The 21181-nt window shown below is 41.4% G+C and overlaps 2 protein-coding genes across 8 annotated transcripts in view; one reads left to right on the top strand and one right to left on the bottom strand.

Annotated features, from left to right (window-relative positions):
* LOC135493310 (neurofilament heavy polypeptide-like) overlaps nt 1–21181 on the bottom strand; it is a 58866-nt gene that overhangs the window by 19059 nt on the left and 18626 nt on the right. Inside the window, exon 1 of one of the 7 annotated variants that reach the window (XM_064780550.1) lies at nt 16236–16472. The exons of the other annotated variants lie outside the window; for them this stretch is intronic. Within the exon in view, the coding sequence (XP_064636620.1) occupies nt 16236–16307 (72 nt within the window). The 5' untranslated portion in view covers nt 16308–16472. Of the gene's footprint in view, nt 1–16235; nt 16473–21181 lie in introns of those variants that run through there. 7 annotated transcript variants of the gene reach the window in all.
* On the top strand, nt 1521–3292 carry LOC135493827 (uncharacterized). The gene is made up of 3 exons (XM_064781411.1): nt 1521–1676; nt 2253–2390; nt 3009–3292. The coding sequence occupies exons 1-3, from the start codon at nt 1586–1588 to the stop codon at nt 3146–3148; spliced, it is 369 nt and encodes a 122-aa protein (XP_064637481.1). The 5' UTR covers nt 1521–1585; the 3' UTR covers nt 3149–3292.

Here is a 21181-nt window from a genome sequence, read left to right as displayed (position 1 = left end):
AACAAGTCACTAAGAAGCGTGATATTGCACTTTTTACCATTTTTATTTTTTACCCCTGGTGGCCAAGTCGAGAATCGGATCGGATCGAAATTCGATGTCAGAGGTTATCTGATCTAGGGAGTAATGTTTACTAAATTTCAAGTTCATAGCTTCAGCAGTTAAGAAAGGTGCCACAGTTACCCTCAAACGGCCAATTTATGCCATTTGACCTCTGCGACCTTGAAAATTAGGTCAAATCAAAACCCCATAGATTGTCATGTATCCTTGCTAGGAGTACCTGCCATAAAAAATTTAGCAAAAACGAGTCGCTTATAAGCGAGATATCACACTTTTTAGGTTTAAACTTTTAGCCCCCGGGTGGCCAAGTCGAGAATTAGAAGTCAAAGTCAGAGTCAGAGGTCACCTGACCTGGGGGGTTATGAGTGCAAAGTTTCAAGTTCATAGCCCTAGCGGTTAAGGAATGTGCCACTGTTTTTGAAACAGGATACAGACGATGGAAGGCGGACACTGCGGTGTTCTATAGACTCCCCTACGGTCAGCCAAAATGAAATGGCCAGGGCCATTGTGCTCACCTCATGTGGAGGAAAGATGGATAAAGAGCATGGTATTGTGTCATGTAGTGTTAGGTTTGATGTAGGTCCAAGCAATTACAATTTCCCCAAAATGGCCAATTTACAGTACATTCGACCTCTGTGACCTTGAAAAGTAGGTCAAATCAAAGAAGACCCGGGTGACACATTGAATGGTTGTTAGAATCAGATGTACCTATGATATAAATTGGTGCCAATCGGGCAAGTCATTACTAGGAATAATGGCATTTTGAAGAATTTCGGATTTGGCCCCCTCCCTGGAGGCCAAACGGCAAATCAGATCGCACCAAACTTCGGTACCTGAGATCACCTGACCAAGGGGTACATGAGTACTTAATTTGTGATCAATAGTCATTGCAGTTAAGAAACGTGCTATAGTTACGGCCTGGCGGCCAATTTACACCATTTGACCTCTGTGACCTTGAAAAGGAGGTCAAATCAAAAACCCGGAGGATATATGATGCACCTTTGCTAGAAGTACCTACCATATTTTTTTCAAAATTTTCCGACTACTATTAAGGGAGATATTGCATATTTTCACTTTTAACGTTTGGCCCCCTGGTGGCCAAACCATGAAACGAATCGGACCGAAACTTGGTCTCCAAGGTGTCATTACATAAGGGTACATGTGTACCAAGTTTCAACTCAATAGCTCTAACAGTTACGAAACGTGCCCTGCTAACGGACGACGGACGACGACGGACGACGACGACGACGACGACGACGACGGACGACGGACGCCACGGTATGGGATAAGCTCACCTCCGCTAAGAGGTGAGCTAAAAACAACAACCACAACTCAGATATCACTACAGTCAAGGTGACAGAGATTAGATCCTGAAACATCATCTATAAGTAAATTTACTCAGCTGTGCATACTAAGAACATTAAGAGTTTGTTGTCACTAACAAGTATAAATTGATCATTTTGCAACTACCAAGCCATTACTCCCCAGACTTAATTTGTCACTCTTGGGAACCGCTGCAAACTCCACCATGAAGCTCAAGGTCCTATTCCTCGCCACGGTGATTCTGGCCATCAATGCCAAAGAGTGGTTAGACCAACCTGACTGGATGAAGGTGTACCGTAAGTTTAACCCTTTTGCTGCCATGCACTAATTTCACTCCTGTCCCAAGCCTAAAGGGAGGGGTGACATTTTTTTCCTAACAATACCAAACAAGTATCAAACTGGGAGCTAAGCATTACAACAACTATAATTTCTTTGCAGTTTCCCATAATTCATTCCAAGATGGCATTTTTTCCTTATTTATTTTAATTAGTATTAAGTGTATTAGGTCATGTGACCTAATCAGGTATTAATGATGAGATATTTTTGCCAGCCCTACCCACCTCCCCTTCCATCATCCCCCCCCCCAAAAAAAAACATCGCCCTAAAACACGAATTTACATGAAGTCACAAATAGGGGTCTCTCCCATCTCACAGTACATCGAAATTATTCATGTTTGTGCAAGGGATATATTTAGTTCTAAGTCTGACATGACCAAAGGTCCTTACTGTATAGACTTGTCACTTGAAGATGGCCAAATTAGCCCCTCTGCTCCTGCCTATAGTCCCCCTTTAATACTTTGGTGGTCTGGGCTCAACCCAAACACCAATTTCTTTGCTCCATTACACACTTATTAAGAATTTCTTTCCTTTAGCTCATGGCGAATGGAGTGAGTGGGGACCTTGCGACAATGATGGTTTCCACACCAGCGTGCGTGTCGACTGTGAGCGTGAAAATCAGAACTGTATTTTGAGGTTTAGGAACGAGTATTGCAATGGTCAGCAAGGGAAAAGTAAGTAAACACAGCCACAAATTCCGCATCACTAGCTAGTATTTCACTGGTTTTTTTCAGTTTGCTTTCATGGATCTGTTGAGAATGCTTACATACAAGATAACATCTAACGTCAGGCGATGTATAAACGATGTTTAGAATATCGTGCGTATCATCGCCACTTTTTTATTGGAAATATAAACATTGTGACAGAACTGGCTATATTATATTGTCTGACATTACTGCGGCTGTGAAAGCTGGACGACAAAGGCCGAGACAGAGCGCCGCATCCAAGCGTTTGAGATGAAGTGCCTGCAGAAACTGCTTGGGCTCTCATACCTACAACGACCAACCAATGTGTCAGTTCGACAAGAGGTGGAGACAACATGTGGAACGCACGAGACACTCCTGACCATGGTTTCTTTTCATTGGGTTAAGTTTGGCCAAACCTTGAAAGTTTAAACCAAGATTGCGGCATATTCTAGGTATCTGACAGCAAAGTGTTGGTTATAGTGCAGCAACCGTGACTTTGTTAGCTTATCATAATGTGGAGTTTTGTTGATAATAGCTAGGATTTTAAGTGAACTTGTATTTATACAACACTTGACAAATATGCACATCTTATCTCTCTCATTTCAGGTTTCGATTATTGGGGTTCACCACAGAGTATATGCCCAAGTTCTGGAATCTTGGAGCGTCGGCAAAAATGCTGGAGAGGCCCATGCACAGGAGAGTACCGCCAACTTAGAGCATGTATACCCACTAATTCCGACAAATAAGCGTTAACAGGCAAAAACATTTGACTGGCCTTGCCAGCTCAATGGGACAGGCAATCCAAAGATATGTGGTTTGAATCCATGTCAAGGTCCCTTGCTCCATTATTTCTTTCATTCTTTCTGTACTGTCAATAAATCCAATCTGTACTTGATCGTCTTTGTTCTTTCATAGAGAATGCAACTCAATACTCTATATATCCTGTCTGCTGCATCTTCGGTCCACATGTCTGAGGTTAGTTTCAGTCTCCAAGACACCTCAACTTCCAAGGCTGACCAGTACATCTCTGTCTGATCACTGCTACGCCGGCTGTGTAAAAGGAAGAACTTTGTCATAGTATTTACCTGGCCAGGAGGATAATGTGCCCACTTTCCACCATGCCCCGCTACTTGTAGTATCAGACAACTCTGATCTCTGATAATGATTTTCGTCAGTTTTGCAAGGCAGTTTTGGACATGTCTTGCAAACTTTAGGCAGGCCTAAGGTTTCACCTTGTGCTGGTGCATTGTTTTTTGCAGTGCAATGATTTTTCAATGGCCCCTTTTTGGAGAAGTTGCGGTCCTGCTGGAAGCCGGTTTCGTATGGATGACCAGCATATATTATGTCCAGGTTGGCCCTTTAACATACACCACCTGGTCTAGGTTCTGCCACTGGTCGAGACCTTTCCTTGTAGCAAACCTACAAGGTGCCCCAGTGTGATGAAGAGTCTCAATAGGCATGATAGGCAGTGACTGCCTTTTGAAAAAGCCAGGTGCATGGTTTTCAGTGCACCATAAAATCCTAGGTGCACTGTTTTTTTTACCACCAACCAACTTTTCTTCTGGTATCCATCGACAACGTTAGTCTGGTGGACACGAGGTTGGCCTTAAACTTGCTTGAAATCGAAAATTTGGACAACACACGTGTACTACAGCGCAAACGGCAGCATTCTGACATATAGAAACATTTGGTCTGATTCTATTTTTACTTGTCACTAAGTGATCACGCGTCCAACCTCGTATGCAGGGTAATGTGGCTTTCTCATTGGTCGAACGTTAATTTTGTTCACAGCCTTCCTTATAAGGCACTTGAGCGCAACGCAGTATTTCTCTGAAGGAGAAAAGCTTGATGGGTTATATCCGGTACGCGCGAGACTACCGCAAAGATATTTCCAGAACTGCGAGATTTACGTCGGAGTACCGGTATAGTATGTCTTCTCTTGAGTATATAATTTCGGCGGGAATATTGCATCTCGGCTCGTGCACCTGCGGCAGTCGCGTCCGGTTTCTATAATTTCTGTCTATCATGGCCTAGTCTTTAGCACAAAAATAGTTCGATAATTGAAATGTCTGACTTACTGACCCCTGTGTAATTAGCATCACTTTCCACTGCGTCGCAATCATTTTTTAGGCGCGCGATTTTTTAATGCATTTTAAAGGGCAGGCGCGCGATGTTTCATTCACCTAAAAAAAATTGAGGCGCGCGATGGTGCGCGGGCGCGATCGCGCGCCTCAAAAGGCAGTCACTGGATAGGAAAACCTTGAACATATGCAACAATTTAACACCACAGAGCAGCAATTATCTGACAGCATAATAATGATGAACTTATAGTGGTGTTCATGTCACCACCGGGAAGAAAAGGAAACTGACAATCACAGAACTCAGGTTAATGGACAATCTAATGGATGTGTGGAACACCGGGCATGATTCCCAGGGGCGAAGATGAAAAAGCAATTTCCCGTCCCAAGAACTGTCATGTTTCTAAAATGAAACTGCATCAGAGAGTAATGGTGATAATTCTCTGCAGAACGAGACACCCCAAGGTAAATGTTTTCTTTATCCTTGAGCAGAACAAAAAGTGATGTGGCAACACAAAACCTGTCAACGAAATCCACTGGGAACCCAAGGAATGAAGGCATTCTAATCATATTTGAAAAAGTGCCGCACCAAATCAAATTCGTAGAAATGTCTCGAGGATTGCGTTGCGTGGATGATGTTACTCTGACCTTGAAAAGAAACCAACAGTCAATAGTGAATAAGATAAACATTGACGACACTCAAGAGCCATGTTCAAATAAAACAAATTGCTCCAGCTCTGAGAAGTGGATGGGATGCGAGATGATTGTGTATCGGGATGTTTATTGATATCGAAGGCAACCAATGAGTTATTGGATGGGTGGAAGTGGTATCAATGTCTAAGTCTAGGACACTTTGCAAGGGTAACATTGGCAACATCTGTCCCAGTGGGAGATCGAGTACACCATTTTTGTAAGTACTGCAGAGTGACATTTCTCAAAAGGCAAGGTGCAACCAATGAGTTATTATATGGGTGGAATTTCCATCAATGTTTAGGTCTGGGACACTTTGTGAGGATAATATTGGTGACATCTGTCCCAGTGGGAGATCGAGTACAATTTTTGTAAGCACTGCAGAGTGCCATTTCTCCCAGGGCAAGGTGCAAGCGGGTGCAGCAAAAGCACATATTTCTAGTTTATTGATACCAGAGGCAAGAAAGGAGTTTTGGATGTGTGAAGTGCTACTAATTTCCCTGTCAGTGACACTCCTTCGGGACATGTTATCAGCAAGTCTCATTGTGGTTAAAACAATTGAGAAGAGAGCACTGAAACAATCGAAGGAAGGTGCAGCCAATACTAATCCTTCAGACGTCCCAGAATCCTTGAAGCAGCAAAATGCTGCCAAACAGGTTCACATGCACAACAAGATATCCTTATGACAAAAGTGTAGACAGCACCACCTCAAAATGTGTCAAGATTGTTGGCACTGGCCAACCATTCCCCCACAGGTGGTTTGGGATTTTCGTTTCACCCACTCTGGTCTCAAACCCTCACTTGGCAAGTCTTGTTGCTGCATACATGTGTGGTTTATTAGAAGCTGAATTTGCTATTACCTTTTAAGCACAAGGTGACTTTCACTAACAAATATAGTCTCTCAGGCGTCTACACTCAACCTCCCATCGAGCAACCACACCTCTCAGACGTCTCCATGTCATATCAATGTTGAATGTCATCAAATCGAAGTCGTCTCAATATAACATGTCAAATCGGTCACCGAATCAATAATCCGATCTGTAAATCCCAAGATGATACTGTTTCCCGATGTTTAATGGTCAGGGTGTGGCAACTCCAACTGATGTGTTCAATCAATCGTTTCCATAGAAACTAATTATTTCTCTGAATCCAGGCTTGTTATTTTTATAAAGTTTAGCGATGATATGTCATGCTCCATGATCTAAAGTAGAACCAAGTATAGATCACATTAATTCATCTATTCTTGGTTGAACTGACTAGACACCAAGAGCCCAGTCTCTTGGCATAACAAACTTCTCAGCTGAGATGTGCTTGGCTGAATTCGTTTTACTAACAGTAATGTTTTCATGCAATTAATAATGAGACTTATTATATAGCGCTAAATCCAACTGGTTTCAGTCGCTCAAAGCGCTTGACATTATTACCCATTGGCCTGTACATTCGTGGTTCAAACTCTGCTCTTTGGGAGTATTACATGTCCGAGCTGCAGCTGAGCTATACAGCACTCAGCACTAACATTAACAGTGTGCCAACTGCCGGCTAGGTACCCATTTACTCCTGGTTGGAGAGAAGCAAATAGGGTAAAGTGCCTTTCTCAAGGACAAAAAGATAGAACAGCAGTGACCCTACTGAGAATCGAACCTACAACCTCCTGATTATGAGCACGGTGCTCTTACCACTATGCCACTGATTAGACTATCACAATATGTGCTGACCTAAAAGCAGGCGGTATTTAAAACCTCTCCGTACACCAATACAGCTTGAATCGTGCAAAATCCGAAAGTTGAAGCTTTTGCTATTGGCACATCGAGACATCCTCATCTATATGCATGCAAGTAACTATGTCATAAAGCTTTTTAAGACTGTGACAATTAACTATTCACAAAATAACAAGCCAGGCCACCTATGGCTTGGTAAGAAGCAGACGCGAGAAACTAATCAACCCTGGAAACACCCTTCTTTATCCACCAGACTCTTTTTTAATTCTCAACAAAAACACAAACTGTTGTAGTGCCCATGTTCTCTTATTCATCTTGAATACTAATCCACCATGATCTGTATTCATTGACTGTTTTTCTTTTCGTTTTTTCTTCTTGCTATCTCATTTACTTGAGTGCTTCACTGACAACACTAAGTACCAAGCACTCTAAGGGTTTTCATTTTAGTCTCTCTGCTAAATATTCATTATGCTGTTTTGGCAAAACAACCAAACTGTCAGAGAATGAAGTCAAGGTCTCTGCAATTTGCAAATAACAAGATGAAATCAGCTTCATGCCCGGCATCAGGCTAACTCCTCTATCCACTTTCACTTCACCATGAAATTGGATTTATGAGGCAATTTCTCGATTAAATTCTCCTATTTCCGGGCCTGATCATGCCATTGAACACAAACTAATTACACGAACAGGATTAAGTAACACGAACATGCAAGACAATTTCTGTTCTTAAGTGATGTTGGCTATTGAAAGGTGGACAAGCTTCAGACAGGATCAGAGGGAGCAATTCAGTAGGATGTAGAATGGTCTAATGGTGTTGGCGGTGCTCGTAACTCAGAGACAGTATCTTTGAATGTTTGATATTGGGAAGATACGAGCTGTTTGTTCTTTAACACATCATTAAAGCAGAAGTACAATAATTGCCTGATCACCATCACTGATTGATAAGGAGCGACAACACCACCAAATAAACCTCTTAAATGATGCACAGATGCGCAAAGTGAATGCTTCAACCATCCGGATAACTAATGAAAGCCACAAGATACTACAGGACTCAAACGTTTTACCTTACTGTCCAAATCACAATTTTCATCCTTAAATTTGCGTCACTGGCAAATTTAGTGATGTGTAGGACGCGCGGAGGTCGCACATAACTCGCACACAGGTTACATGCAAAATACGCGAAACATAGAGAGATAATTGATCCCTGGTCCTCGCAGTTGCTTCCCGAGTTGCGTGTCAAACCTCTCCGTACACCAATAGAGCTAAACTCGGGCAGCATGCCTCCAACTATGTCAGTAGGCCATGGACTAAAACATGAAGGACTGATTGTGGCTGTGGCTGCATCACAGAGTCTCTATAAATAGGACAGACACCACTCGAACGCGATGCAGGATGGATGTCATTTGTGAACACAAATTTCACACCTCTTGAATGATTTTGCCTAATTGATACCCATCTTTGTGGCTTAAATTACTTGATGCAGCGAATTAGTTGACAGTGGATTTGTGTATACTATTTCATATCCACACTACAGTGGCTACATACACAATAGCACTTTTTCAAAATAGACAATTTTAATTATCGAAGAATATTGTATCGACTCATGAAAATATGGTTCCACCAAGATGGCCTTTGTGTGGCATCCATAAATAATTCAATACCACAGAAAAATGTCTATTCTACACACCTGCCTAGAAGACTCACCTCATTCCAAGTGTATGCCCTCCAATCAATCTCCTGGATATCTGATTTTCTTTTATTTACCAATGCCACGTGACTTGGTGTAACCAAATGTTATGACAAAACCATGGTTACTGTGAGAGTGTTAATGACATTTAGCGAAAAGAGATGTTTAGAGTTCAGGATCAGTTAGATGATGCCTAATTCGTATATCCTTATTGTGTCTGATGGCAATGTGAGGAAAGTGGGATGGTGTGGTCTAGACATTCCATCATCAGCCTTTAACTCTGATGTTTGTGACAAGGCCCTGTCAGGGCTTCCACCGGGTTTCGTTTTGAGGGTACGCTTTGGGGGAGGGATGGAGCTAAAATAAAGAAGTTTTAATTTTGGACCCAAAAAATATTTCATTTTATATTTATGTACACACTTTCCGGTTTCCAGTTAATTTTCATCACAAGTGTCGACTGGAATTAACATTTCGAGGTACAGATGTGTAAATATTACCTGGTGAACACATTTAATAATTCCATAACCATAACCGCTGATGTTAAAACGAGACACAGTGTTTTAGAAAGTGTGATCATTACTAAGGCAAACACAAATATGTGCTCTAGCTTGTGTGATAAAACCATCCATCCCAAACGAGCACAATATTAGACTAGCGTTTGAAAATATAAGGCCAGTCAGCTAGGAAATGAAAAAAGACACACAGCAACTCCCAAATCGACCATGTTTGGCAGATACATGGCAAGCTATGAAAAATTCACCTACATAACATCATCAAAATATGATTACCAAAATGTAGCGTGGTTATATAATGCCATCCCCAATGGCTTCAGCGCAAAGTTAATTGAACTCCCACCTCCCTAATCTCTCAATATTATGTGGGCTTACTGGTGAAATTGATGTGTTAGGTTGGATATGGCCCGCCAAGAAGTAGACACTTTGGCATTTAGCCTGTCAGCATGGCGTTTCAAGTCCTCAAATATTACTCTTTCAGGATCATGAATGCATTGCAAACAAAACTAAAACCTCATAAATTCTGGCCGATATCATCTGCAGCTGCAGAAATGAAGGCCCAATTCATCACTTAATTGATCTTCTCCTGTTACTAATGATGATAGATTCAGCAGCGCTGCCAATCAACGACGAAAAAGGTCCATATTATCACTTGGAAATTGCTTGTTGGCTCTACCAGGGGCACAGGGATGGGCGAGCGAATGTGACATGCCAACTCGGTGTTGCTGTTGGCCAGGGGTTTTTTTGTTGCGGAAATCACACAACTGGTGCCATCAGAACGTGCTCTTAAAGAGCTTTGCAATAAATGGTCAATGTGAACAGTTCCGGAAATCTTCACTTTTCAAAACCATTCCTGTGTGTGGCACTTGGCAAAGTATCACCGAGTGTGGCACTTGACAAAGTGTCACCAACAACATATATATCAACATTTGTCACACAAAACTTAAAACAATAAATCTTGTTTACATCACAGCATCAGAATCCACACATAATAGTAGCGATGTATCTCTTAGGCACATTATCTTTCAATTGACGTCATTACCCGATAGCTTTTACCTTTGACTTTTCGGTGAGAATCACTATAAACCTTGTTAAAAATGGAAATAGGGTGACGTTATCCTAAAGTCTTTATATTAATAATAGAGACTACCTTGCATCAAGTCACTTAGTGACTTTTTTGCAACACCTCTTTACTCAGATTCTCCCGTCAACTTATGTTCCTCAGGAACAGAAAAAATGCTCAGGAACCCCAAGAGCAAAGCTCATCACCAAACAAAACACAGCATTATCCAGTCACCATTTACAATGAAAATCGTGCTCCACGAGAACAAACTCCCAAGAAGATGATTATCAAGATTGCTCAAAGAGTAAGATGTCAGAGAACAAAACAACATTTACCCCTAATCGGCAGTATCAGGTTCAAATTGGGAGACAATCGTGTTTTGTATAACGATATGAACGTGAATCAGATAGCATTGTCTCCAAAAGGGCAAATACAACTTCTTCCATGGAGGTAACAGAGGAAGGCATATCAAAATACATGATAGCTTTTTTTCGAAAAACCCGACAGCAGATTATTGAAAACAGAGAACGTTTCTTGAATGGATAAATAATCATGCAATAAGCTGACCCTATAAATATTCCCTAGCATCGACTAGTTGAATGATTCTGAATGCTATTGACCTGTTTTGTTTTGGTGCACACGCAGGTTACTGGCGAGCGCTGAACAGACGGGATTATTGGATTCTGTAATGGCTAATCAAACAGGCGGCAGGCGGTACGGTAAGAACAATAGGTCTAAAGGTAAAAAAATGTCTCCCGTTTTATGAACACCAATCAAGCTGCAGATTGATATAATCATAGTTGCAATGATAGCCACTTGGAGCCAGAGTAAAAACCCTTCCTGTCTTGACCAAAAATGTCCTTGTATTGCTGGATCAAATCCTGCCTTGCAAGTATGCTGACAGGTCAACATATCAGCATGTTCTAAAGAAGACACCTTGCCCCATTTGAACTGATCCCCAGTCACCAATTATGCCAAAGAGCTTTCCTGATGACAGAATTAAATCAACCCAACTCGAACAATACCCCAATACAACAATACCGAGTTTCTTTAAAGACATTAAAGTTAAATCAATGGGGGCTGTGAGCAAGTCTTGATTACCAAATTTCCGTTTGTTAGAAATCTCAGAATGGAGAATTAAATTGATGGCAACATGGAAATTGAAGCGTACGTAGCAAAGGAAATTACTCGCTCAAAATAGCAATGAATACGAAACTTACCCCGATCTATTTTAATATCAATAATGGTACTTCGGAAAATGTGAAAAGACGCATCTTTGTCATCACACGTTCTGGATGCTAATAAATGACATGACCCCCAATTTTCATCTTCCACTCGCAGGTTGTTAGCTGTACCAGTTTTGCCAATAATCTGCGGCATCCCAATCCAAACTGATCCCTGGATAGACTAAATTGCTTCATTACAGTTTATCCAACTATAAACAAATCTCACGTCTGTGTGCCTGCTTTAACAAGGAAAAGAAAGTCCAGATCTCCTTTTTAACTAATCATCGAGGTAGTACCTTGAACCAGGCACCAATGACGTAGAGAGATTTCATTTTGTTTCTTTAGAGTCGCACTGACATTTCTTTCGCATCCAGGGTTTGCTGCCAAGAGATAAAGTGACAGATTACCAGGTAGAACATAGATGACTCGGATCGTTAAATAATCTTACTCGGAAAATTAAAAAAGAAGCCACTGAAAAGGCCTACTATTGATTTGGTAACCTTTAGCAAAAGGCAATTTTGAGACACCACTGCCCATGCCATAGGTAAACCATTGTGCCACCGAGCAAGGGAACCTGGGGAAATGAGGAAACTCATTACTTCCACTCAAATGAAAAGTGGAATCGTGACATTTCCCCTCCCTTTGAAGAATGTAAATGAAAAGGCTGACCTTTCTAATTCCTGTCTACCCAGAATGGTCGTTTATCATCCCCAGGACTCTCATGGTACTGCTAAGATCTCAACTCAATACCGCAGGGTTTTGTTGACCAGTTGAGCGCAACTTGGACTTCCACACCATTTCCCTTGCATTTCCACTGGGAGATCTCACTTCCTTCCATGAGAGCCATACCAACTGCACCAGAGTAGAAAGGTTCCTTAAGGTAGATCTGGGAATCACCTTGCAAATGTCAAGAAATTTCATCAACGCAGTTCTTTTGTGTTTGCTACAAGGAGCAGGCACCAATGCGGATAAGAAGTAGGAAACGTCGAGCTGCTGACCACAGCTTGTAAGAGCAACCATAAAATGACACAGAAGTAAACAACCAATATTGCAGATACCAAAAAGCAACAAATTTTCACAAATCTAGACTTTCCATCAGTTTGGTGAAGCACTTCAGCTCCATCAGAGACGCTGGTGGTGGACAAGTGCTTCCCTTATATACCTCCTAAGGGCAACAGACATTTAATTACCGGGTTCTGTTGATGTACCCTCAAGTCCCGTCAAGACGATTGGACTATGGCTTGGTGAATTGGGCCGTCACAACCAGTCTTTGCGAAGGGCAGCTGGTCAGCTCGACCAACAAATTACGACTAAATGAAATGGCTTGCCGGAGGAGATTCATCCATCCGCAAGGTTTGAATATGAGGATATATCTTGATCAGAGAGATGTTTACATGGCGAGGATGTGGAAAGAGGGTTTGTTGAAAATGACTGTGCCTGCAACGGCGTGGTTTATGGTCTATTTAAAACCTTTGATGACTTGCTATAGTCTCCCTTTAACATTGGCATTTCATCTGCCAATGAGATGGTCTATCAAGCTGTGTTCCTCGCAACTGCATGACCAGATCCAGCCATATCAACCCCTGTTCATCCACGGGAGACCAACTGCCAAATAGATGAGCAAATGACTTATCATCCTTACAATACATCATATCATGCTTCCATTATGTCAGGATCTCTGGAAATGAACCAGGCAGTTCCTCACCAGACTGAAGCTAATTGAGCGGGGATGGGAATGGGGAGGACAGTTAAGTGGAGGCAACAAAATACTCTGCCTTTCAAACGTTTGAAATAGTCCAAATGTGCAGTGGCCAGGTCATAAAAACCAATGCAATAGTCACCCTAGAGAATCAATTCCCAAGCTTGCTAAGTATCAGGCATACCTTCCAACTTGTCGAGCTGTCCTGTCCTGGGATCGGATGGGCAAAGTTTTTCAATAATGTTGGAAAAACAGTGTTGTTTTAAATCTATTAACAAACTAGCACTGTGTTCATCTGGTAATAAGGTCCTTGAAGCATGATTTGCATCAAATACAGAGAAAGATCCACCGCCATCCTGCTTATAGTGAACAAAGAATGCATGTACTGATTTTGCACATGCACTGTAGATACCAATTGGACAAACGTTATTTCAGTAAATTTACCAGTAAGTGCAAATTTTGGCCGTTATTCTTGAGATGCACACGTTCATTTTCCCAGGCACCATCTAGGGCAGGCTGCTCGGTAAGCTGGAAAGCCTGCCTTGAATACACAGGATTAGGACAAGATTCTCAGTCAGTTGGGGAACGACTCTCCCGGTTGTTAGCCATCGTACCAAAACGTTGCAGGTCATGATGGTTGGCAATGGCTTTCCTGGAATCATCTATCATATCATACAGCCATTTTTCGCGATTTCCAAACAACGAACCATTACCGGAGCAATTTTTCATGATTCAGACTAGCGAGAAGAGAGCCATCATCTAAATGGTCTGGGGTAGATAGATGCAACTGATGCTAAGTAGCCTAGCAAAGATGGAAGTTACTCTATCCAAAGGGACTTGACACAAACTATGGGTTAATATGGTTAAGTCGGGGTCCTGGGAATAAAAGTCTCTATCAGACATTCATCATTCAACATTTTTAACCTTTGTGATGGGAACTTCTCCAAAATATTCTCAAAATGGTCTCACACTCTTTCAGGGATTAAAGAGGTTTGTTGGTGTTCATGTTTCCTGTTGGTGCATAAAGGGGTAAAATAGACATAAGGGTTGGCTGCTGAATGTGACCCCGTCAGATGGGGGTCACGCAATGGACAGGTTAAGGTGTCATCGAACTCCCAACTCATGTCAACACCTCAACAGCTTCACACATTACAGTTATGATATCAAAGTGCCTCATAAGTTGATAAATTGTCGTGGCCCTCCATATTGATATTGAACACACCCAACCAGCCCTAGGCATGATCAATAGCTACAGAGTGCGGATGGGAAATACGGAAATTAATTTTCGCTATTGGATTATTTTCTATTGTGATCTGCCTCTTTGTCTGTGCCACTGTGTTAAGAGTTTATACTATTAGGAAACCTCATCAGTGCATTTTTGCTATTTTTATGGCTGGTTAGCCTGGACCTCTTGAAGATGATACAGTGCTGGCCAAAGTACTTTCCCATCGTCTCATGCAACATTTCAGCGACCATATCAGATGATTCTCCAGTGAGACAGTTCATAATCTCTGATATGACCAAACTCAACCCAGAGCCGGCGACATCCGTCTCTGGGATGAGCATGTAGTGTGTGAAAGACATTTCTCTAAAATGCTACGACGCAAGAATGATGCACACCGGGGAAGTTATTTCTAAAATATAAGGCAGGGGCGCTTTCAAAGGCTTTGGTACAATGTATGTGTTCATTGTATTTACTGCTGCTGCTCAGAAAAATAGTAATGCCCAATGCCGTAATGCAGTTACTATACAGGCAAATAATTCTCTGAAACTTGTTAAAGCAGACGGGTCAAATATACATTCCCGAGTGCCGCCGAAGCCGAGCTCTCAGGAATGTTTGTGATGTGCACTTGGATCTTCTATGGAATATACCCATTACCCCAAGTGCACAAATAGAAAGCAAAGCATTCTCTGCACACACCATAGGGTCACCTCCAGTGAAACCGTCCAGAGTCGATGTATAAAAAATTTGTCACTGGCCTCCGTATTGTATTGGTTAGGCCTACTCATGAATGTATATTTGACCCGTCAGCTTTACTAGAATCAGTCTACAGGGTCGCCCTGAATTATTTTCCCTTGCACAATAGAATTCTATTGTGTGTCCATTGCGTGAGGGAAAATGATTCTGGGCCACCCTGTACAGGACAGCAATGTTGAAATTCGTCTTCAATGCATATTTTCAAATTTGAGTTCAATTTTAAAATTTTTGAATGAACACAGTACACCTTTAAGATGAACCAAGCACTACTGCCCTGTCCATTCTGATGTTCAGTATTTTACTTGTAGACCAAGACTGGATACCCCATCATATAAATAACCTGGAACTCACCAATTTTGACGTCTTCAAACGGTACCAACCACATACTTCCATAAGCATGCACATCCATAGACACAAAATCTGATCAAATATGTAATGGAACACTGGCTGTGAATCTCACCTCTCATATAAATCTGGTTAGTCTGTTGACTTATCCAGGTTCCTTTTTGAGTTATACCTATAAATGAATATGCCAGGTGCAACCGCACACTCTACAAATATGCACAATTTTCAGGCTGCTTGTTGAATGCCCGGTAATGCAGACAGGTTATTGAATAAATTGAATAATATTTTTATGAAACTAAATGATAGAAATTATCATTTGATACGACCAAATATAAACATGCTAACAAAGTCATCATTTTTTGGTAATTATATTTGACATCTGACTAGACAAAGCTAACATTTATATTGACTCCTGATAATCAGTTCAGTATTAGTCCATAGAAAATTGTAATGGTGCGATTCAATGTTTGCAATCACCTTTTCATTTGCATATATGACCACGGAACTGGATTTTGTATAGTACACCGTCACTTTCGGAGGCTGGTTTCTAAAAGGACGCAATAACTATGGCTCAAAGAAGTACTGAAAGAAATCCCCATTTCAGAGCAATCGGATGCGAGTTTAGCAGCACGTGATGTTAGAGTTTCTGCACTGCTCAAGAATTTCAATTACGAATTATCAATTCTTTGCCATGTATGAAAACAAAGAATTGGTCCTCGCAAATTCTGATACACCGAGTGACGGAAAATTACTAATGACATTTCAGGCACAATTCACACAAAGAGACGAAAATCTAGTGACACTGACCAGTTTAGAAGTATCTGATTTGGATCTTACCTGCCCATGTCCCTTGATGTCATGCTTCACGTAGGGCTGATATGGAAGTCGCATGATCCGTTCGCGAACCATCGTAATGGATGATAACGCACCGTGTACCAAGAAGAAATTGACTCAAATCTCACTACACTCGCCAAAGCTTCTCGTGCTACAGCTGAGACAAGTTAAAACTCAACTGGTTAAACCACGAATGAACTACTGAACCAGACATTCACACAAATCCCATCTGCCAGACAGTTTTAGTTTTAGATCCTCCTAAGTCCGCGGCAACGGGCTGAACTGAGCAACCGTATGACACAATGACATTTATACCGAGGATTTGATGGAACGCAATAAGCAAAAAGTTTGCGCGATGATGAAATCCGATACTTTGTCCCCTGCTAATCGTACATACAGCTCTAACTCGTTGACATTCTCCTCAACCTTTGATCATACTGCGATAAAGCATCGTCTGACCTTTTCTGCTGATAAGTCTTCTTTGCTGGTCTTCTCTCCCATTGCAACCGTTGCAACCCTAGAAACGGCATCATCAGGCCTGGATTATCCCTGGGAATTATATCATGCACCTGATTTTTCTTGGCTTCCTAGCTGCGCACAAACTTTCCAGACATATCATATAAATAACCTCTATCTCACTCAAGAGCAATAACACTGGCCAATCTATGCTTTCTTTACAGTATCCTGGGTTAAGATACTTTGTTATTTAAAAATCTACAAGACTTTTGGTAATCTAAAACTCTGTTAGCCAAGATCAACTGCCCAACAGAGACCATAAAGTCAGGAAGGAGATAGGTTCGGTTTTCAAACTGGTCCTTCATATGTCATAAAGTGCTTTGACATTTACTGTTCTTCTCATACAAGTATTAAAAAGAAGAATCAGATTAAGTAATTCTTTGGTCTGATCTTGACCAAAGTGTGTAACCCGGCACTCAGTTTTCAAATGTGAAAATAGTTCCGTCTTCAGATTGGAATCATACCAGAGTGCACTTTAAATACTTCCCCACAGCAAAACCACCACACCATCCATGGCGACATGATTTTGATGCAGTACATCTCTATAGCCAAGAAAGACAGGATAACAAACCCCATCCCCAACCAAGCACAAATTGCACAAAGCTATGCGCAACTTCATTAGAGACAAACAAGATGAATTGATGAATGTGTCCATCCCTCTTATCCCTTGGGAGGCAGGTGTTTCATCATCAGCAGGTGAGAGGAGAAAAGGTCATCAGAAAATCAATAATCCGGCCTTGTATTGTGGAAGATCTTATGATAATGGCCTCAAAATCCCCAGCATTTCAAAGCGTACTTTCAGCAGTCTTTGTTACAGGCGTGAGAAGAAAGGTCATTTGGAAAAGTAATGCTCATTCCTTGAAGTAGTTCACTGCAGTCTTTGGTCCTTCATCGCCAAGGATCTCCTCCAGCATTTCAAAGTGTACTTTCAGCAGTCTTTGTTGCAGGCGTGAGAAGAAAGGTCAGTTGGAAATGCTCATTTCTTGAAGTAGTTCACCGCAGTCTCGTACCTGTTTATCTCCAAGGATCTCCTTGTCTACGTGGCCATGATCAAGCCGACACACGGCTCAAAACACAATTAGCAAGTGTGAGGAGAATTGACACCCAAGAATTGATGCAGACTTCTTCATGTTCCCTGCAGAGGATCTCCAAGCATGTGCCGCCAGTGTCTATAATAGTGACACTGACGCTAGGGACACTAACCATATTTATGGATTCTGGCATTACAAATTTAAATCTCTCTCCTTCAGCTTCATCAGTGTTAACAGGTGAGAAAGGAGGCAACACCACAGCATGAATAAATGAGACGGAGTCACCGGACTCCGGAGGGAATATCTGACTGATAGCATCACTGGCTGTCACGGAACCACTCGGTCATATTTCATGGTTCGGAGGTTCTCTCGATCAGAGAACTACTTCTATCTTGTTTTGCAATTTAGGTTTGAAAATACCTTCTTTGAACAAGCTCGTGACTTTGTGGATATTAGACAGAGCCTGACATCAGAACCTTCCATCAAATCCATTACTGACAAGAAGATAATGTTCTATGATGCTCAGAGCAAGGGACATAATCTTTAATGTTGGAGATAAACCTTATTGATCTTATGGTGTTGTGGATGCTAAGAAGCTGATGTTTCCATCTTTGTTCAAGGTCTGCATCGAAGACAAAATGTTCTCCCCCTAGTTTTCATGTAGCTGCCATGGCAGTTGGTGCCAACCAAGATCGCATTTGAGCCCTCTTAACTTCTCTCACAGGAGAGGGGAAATCAAACATCTGGGACCGAAGTCACTGTCCCTAGAGACAGTGCGCTGAGTAGAGAGGTGTATGCTATTAGGGGAGGTCCGCTTTGTATCACTGAATATCTTGAGGGCTTCAAGCAGAAATAACTAACCTGCTCTACTAACACTGACCCCCTCGAAGCCAATCAGCAACACACACAAAGCCACAAAGCTAACTGGAGAACAATAGGATCAAGAAAACAAAGGCGAACCCAGTGCCGAATACCATCAATATCAATGATGCAATTATCGCATATGATTGATTGAACTGGAACCAGTATTTCTAGCCCATTGTTCAAAGGTTTGAGGCAGACAATGCTCATGGTTGTTGTGATCCATTTCGTTTGTAAATCGCCGTGGCAACGCATCAAATGTGATAATGTAATGGGATTAAGTTCCATTGAGTATTTTTATAATTCCACATGACTATTTCTTCATTGGTGCTGAATCATTAAAATCGTACAATGTTGTTGTAATGAGTAGGATGACATATCCTCTTTTGTTTCAAATGCAATAAAGCAACTACACGCAAGCTTGCTTCTTTTTATAATTGTACGGTTGTAGAAACAAATGGTATGTAAATGTTGAAACGAGCCAAATGAAACAAGCCCAACTAAACGATCCAAATAAACATTTTAAACCTGAACTGAAAGATCAAGTTCATAGGTAATATTCTTTGTAGGATTCATTGCAGTAATATTCATTGCAACTTCATGTTTATTTGATTTATTTGGTTCGTTTAGTTTGGCTTGTTTCAACATTTACATACCACCAAAACAAATGGCCCTACTCAGAAACCAACAACAGTTGCTCAATAGGAAAGAAAGGAATACAGATCAAATATTAGTTTACAAGAGGCTGGAACCATACCATTTTGATTTTTTTAAAGTTTAATTCTACATCAAATTTTATTGCACAATCACCAACGTGTCACATGGAGCTCAAATTCCGCTCCAAACTTTCGGCCAAAACTTATCAGGTTTGGGCCCAGATGCTAGCTCCATCCTCCCAGTCCCAATTGTAGTAAGAGGTCCGCCAGTCCAGTGTTAATTCCTTATGTCACCTCTGCAATATGATCTGGATCTCCACACTTTTTAATCTAAAGTGAGACAGCCACATGTTGAAATTTCAGCTGATAAATAACACAACTTTCAATGGGGAAGATCGTGCACGCAGTCCCAATCGATGACTCCATTAGAGTTCGATCGAGCCATCTGAATAGCTGGCACATAAAGAGTTATTGACGACCATAGTGTCGGATAGATGTGGCGTATCACTGGCCTCATCACGACGACCAGACTGCGGTGTGGCGGCTGTAATCTCCACATGACTTGCGCAGCTTTGTCATACCATTTTAATCATTCACAGGCCGAGTTTTAACAGCCCAACAATAATATAAGCGCAAGTCTGGAAATAGGTTGCCGGTCAAGGACATTGTCAGGCACCAAATTGTGATTTTAGAGGTTTTGACAGGTACACTTGAGTTGCTGTCTGACTCTTCAACAGGTACAAGCTGCCCGTTATTACAACAATAATCCATTACATGGCAGACAGCAAAATTCTGTGTGACAGGCACAAAACCAACTCTGTCTTACACCTTTTCAGGTTCCAATGAAAACACTGAATCGAGGCTTGTAAAGCACGTTTAAATTCTCAAGTCCACTTGTCGCTGAAGGTCGCTGATGTAGAGAGAATGCCACAAAAAACAAGTGATTGACCCCTGCTCACTTTAAGCGATAGACTGTAAGCACTACTCAGAATTGATAAGGGAGATTTTGAGGCTGAAATAAACTTGTTTGAACGCATTTGCCATGGGTGTGCTGGTAATCCCAAATAAGAAACTTGGGGAAGTTTCGTTGCACCAAGCTGCTGGAGTCAGCTGCCTGGTGCCCCCTGTGGCAGCCTGGCCAGTGCCCGTGGTTAGCTCAGTGCTCCAACAGTTTGCACAAATAACAAAACAGATATGGATATGAATCGACATCACAAGCAACAGCTTGCGAAACCATTGATTAACTATCAGAACTAGGTACATGCAATCAAATAGTATACTAAAGAACTGTATTAAAATTGTTTAGACATATTTGTTTTGTTAACTCAATATGATATTGATTAATCAACGTTATCTCCAAATGGACATATTATTACTGTTATTCTTGAAATTTTTGCAGTTAAGTTGGATACGGCAGCATAGATGTCAACATGAGATCACTAGCTCGAGGAGATTTCTGATAAATGACACTGCACAGTGTGAGCAAAGATGACTCAATCCTCTATTTTGAGCAAACAGCCCACAAGCAGTAAAGTCACTGACATCTTTACAGTAGCTTCGTAGTGTTTAGTACAAGGCAGCTGAAGGCACTTCTCTGGCTTTGAAATCATCACCCATTTCCTGGAGTCTGTGGAATTAGGTCCTACAAGACAGCTCCAAAATAACTACTCTTGCAATGGGTATTGACACAGTCTTAGAGTCTTGAAAATATTACGATATGAAAACTGCAGTCTGAAAGTGTTAGTCTGCTAGCGAATGGTAACTAAAGAAGATAAACATCCGATGCTATTTCATATCTCAAAATAGATCAATATTTGGTGATTCAGCCAGATTCAATTTAGATGAGTTCGTCATGACGACGACATCCTCTATTGTTTTTGTTCTC

Source organism: Lineus longissimus, chromosome 9 (assembly GCF_910592395.1).
Source record: "Lineus longissimus chromosome 9, tnLinLong1.2, whole genome shotgun sequence".
NCBI lineage: Eukaryota > Metazoa > Nemertea > Pilidiophora > Heteronemertea > Lineidae > Lineus > Lineus longissimus.
Note: the sequence above shows the minus strand (reverse complement) of the source record. Positions and strands in the feature narration are given on the sequence as shown.

Excerpts from the sequence above, each read along its gene's own strand:
- LOC135493827 (XM_064781411.1), top strand. The coding sequence starts at position 1,586 with ATGAAGCTCAAGGTCCTATTCCTCGCCACGGTGATTCTGGCCATCAAT. Across the intron at positions 1,677-2,252 it reads TGACTGGATGAAGGTGTACC|CTCATGGCGAATGGAGTGAG; the intron begins GTAAGTTTAACC and ends TCTTTCCTTTAG. Across the intron at positions 2,391-3,008 it reads CAATGGTCAGCAAGGGAAAA|GTTTCGATTATTGGGGTTCA; the intron begins GTAAGTAAACAC and ends CTCTCATTTCAG.